The 648-nt window shown below is 56.0% G+C and overlaps 1 protein-coding gene across 1 annotated transcript in view; it reads right to left on the reverse strand.

Moving 5' to 3' along the window:
* Positions 1-224: 224 nt before the first annotated feature.
* The window catches only part of LOC102260515, a 22889-nt gene continuing 22465 nt past the window's right edge, over positions 225-648 (reverse strand). The window contains exons 3-4 of the mRNA XM_005869977.2: positions 352-570; positions 225-251 (exon numbers count right to left, since the gene is read on the reverse strand). Of these exons, the coding sequence (XP_005870039.2) occupies positions 225-251; positions 352-570 (246 nt within the window). The remainder of the gene's footprint in view (positions 252-351; positions 571-648) is intronic.

The raw sequence follows: 648 nt of genomic DNA on the forward strand, positions 1-648 counted from the left end.
CTCCCCAACCAAGTGAGCACCTGCCTAGCCAGGTGAGCCTTTGCTCCTTACTCAGGTGTGTGTCCTGCCTTTACCTAAGTGCCCTTGTAGCCCCCGCTGTCTGCAGTGGCTGTTATGATTCCTCCTTATGGGTCTAGAATACCCTCAGCCTCAAAGTGGAGGTGCCAGGGGCACCGGTCCTGGGCTGCCCAGTCAGCTCTGCAGAGCTGCCAGCGGCCAACTTCCTAAGCCTTTCTCAAACTGCTATGTCCCTTGGGAACAAAGAGGTGAGTCCTCCAGGGGAAAAGGACTGTGATTTCTAATCCCTCCCCACTCTAGACAACAGGCAGGTGATGCCCAGTTAAAGGATACTCCATAGACAATGTACTTCCACATGCCAGGCAGCATGGGAATAAAAATGCCAAACATGGCTAAGGCCAAGGTCACAAATATGGCCCAGGATACTGCCTGGTATCCGTGGAGGGGCTTCGACCAGCCATTCACTCTGGACAGGCGAGGCGGCAATGTCTGCTGTGTCCTGCTTGCAGATTCTGGGAGGACTCTTCTCTGGCTCCTGCCACAGCTGTCCATCTGCAAGAGGATAAAGGGGAGCCTGTCAGGCCACGGGCCTCCTTCCCACAGTCAGGCATGGCCAGGGACACCCCAGGG

The sequence above is a fragment of the Myotis brandtii genome, unplaced genomic scaffold (genome assembly GCF_000412655.1).
Source record: "Myotis brandtii unplaced genomic scaffold, ASM41265v1 scaffold311, whole genome shotgun sequence".
Classification (NCBI taxonomy): Eukaryota; Metazoa; Chordata; class Mammalia; order Chiroptera; family Vespertilionidae; genus Myotis; species Myotis brandtii.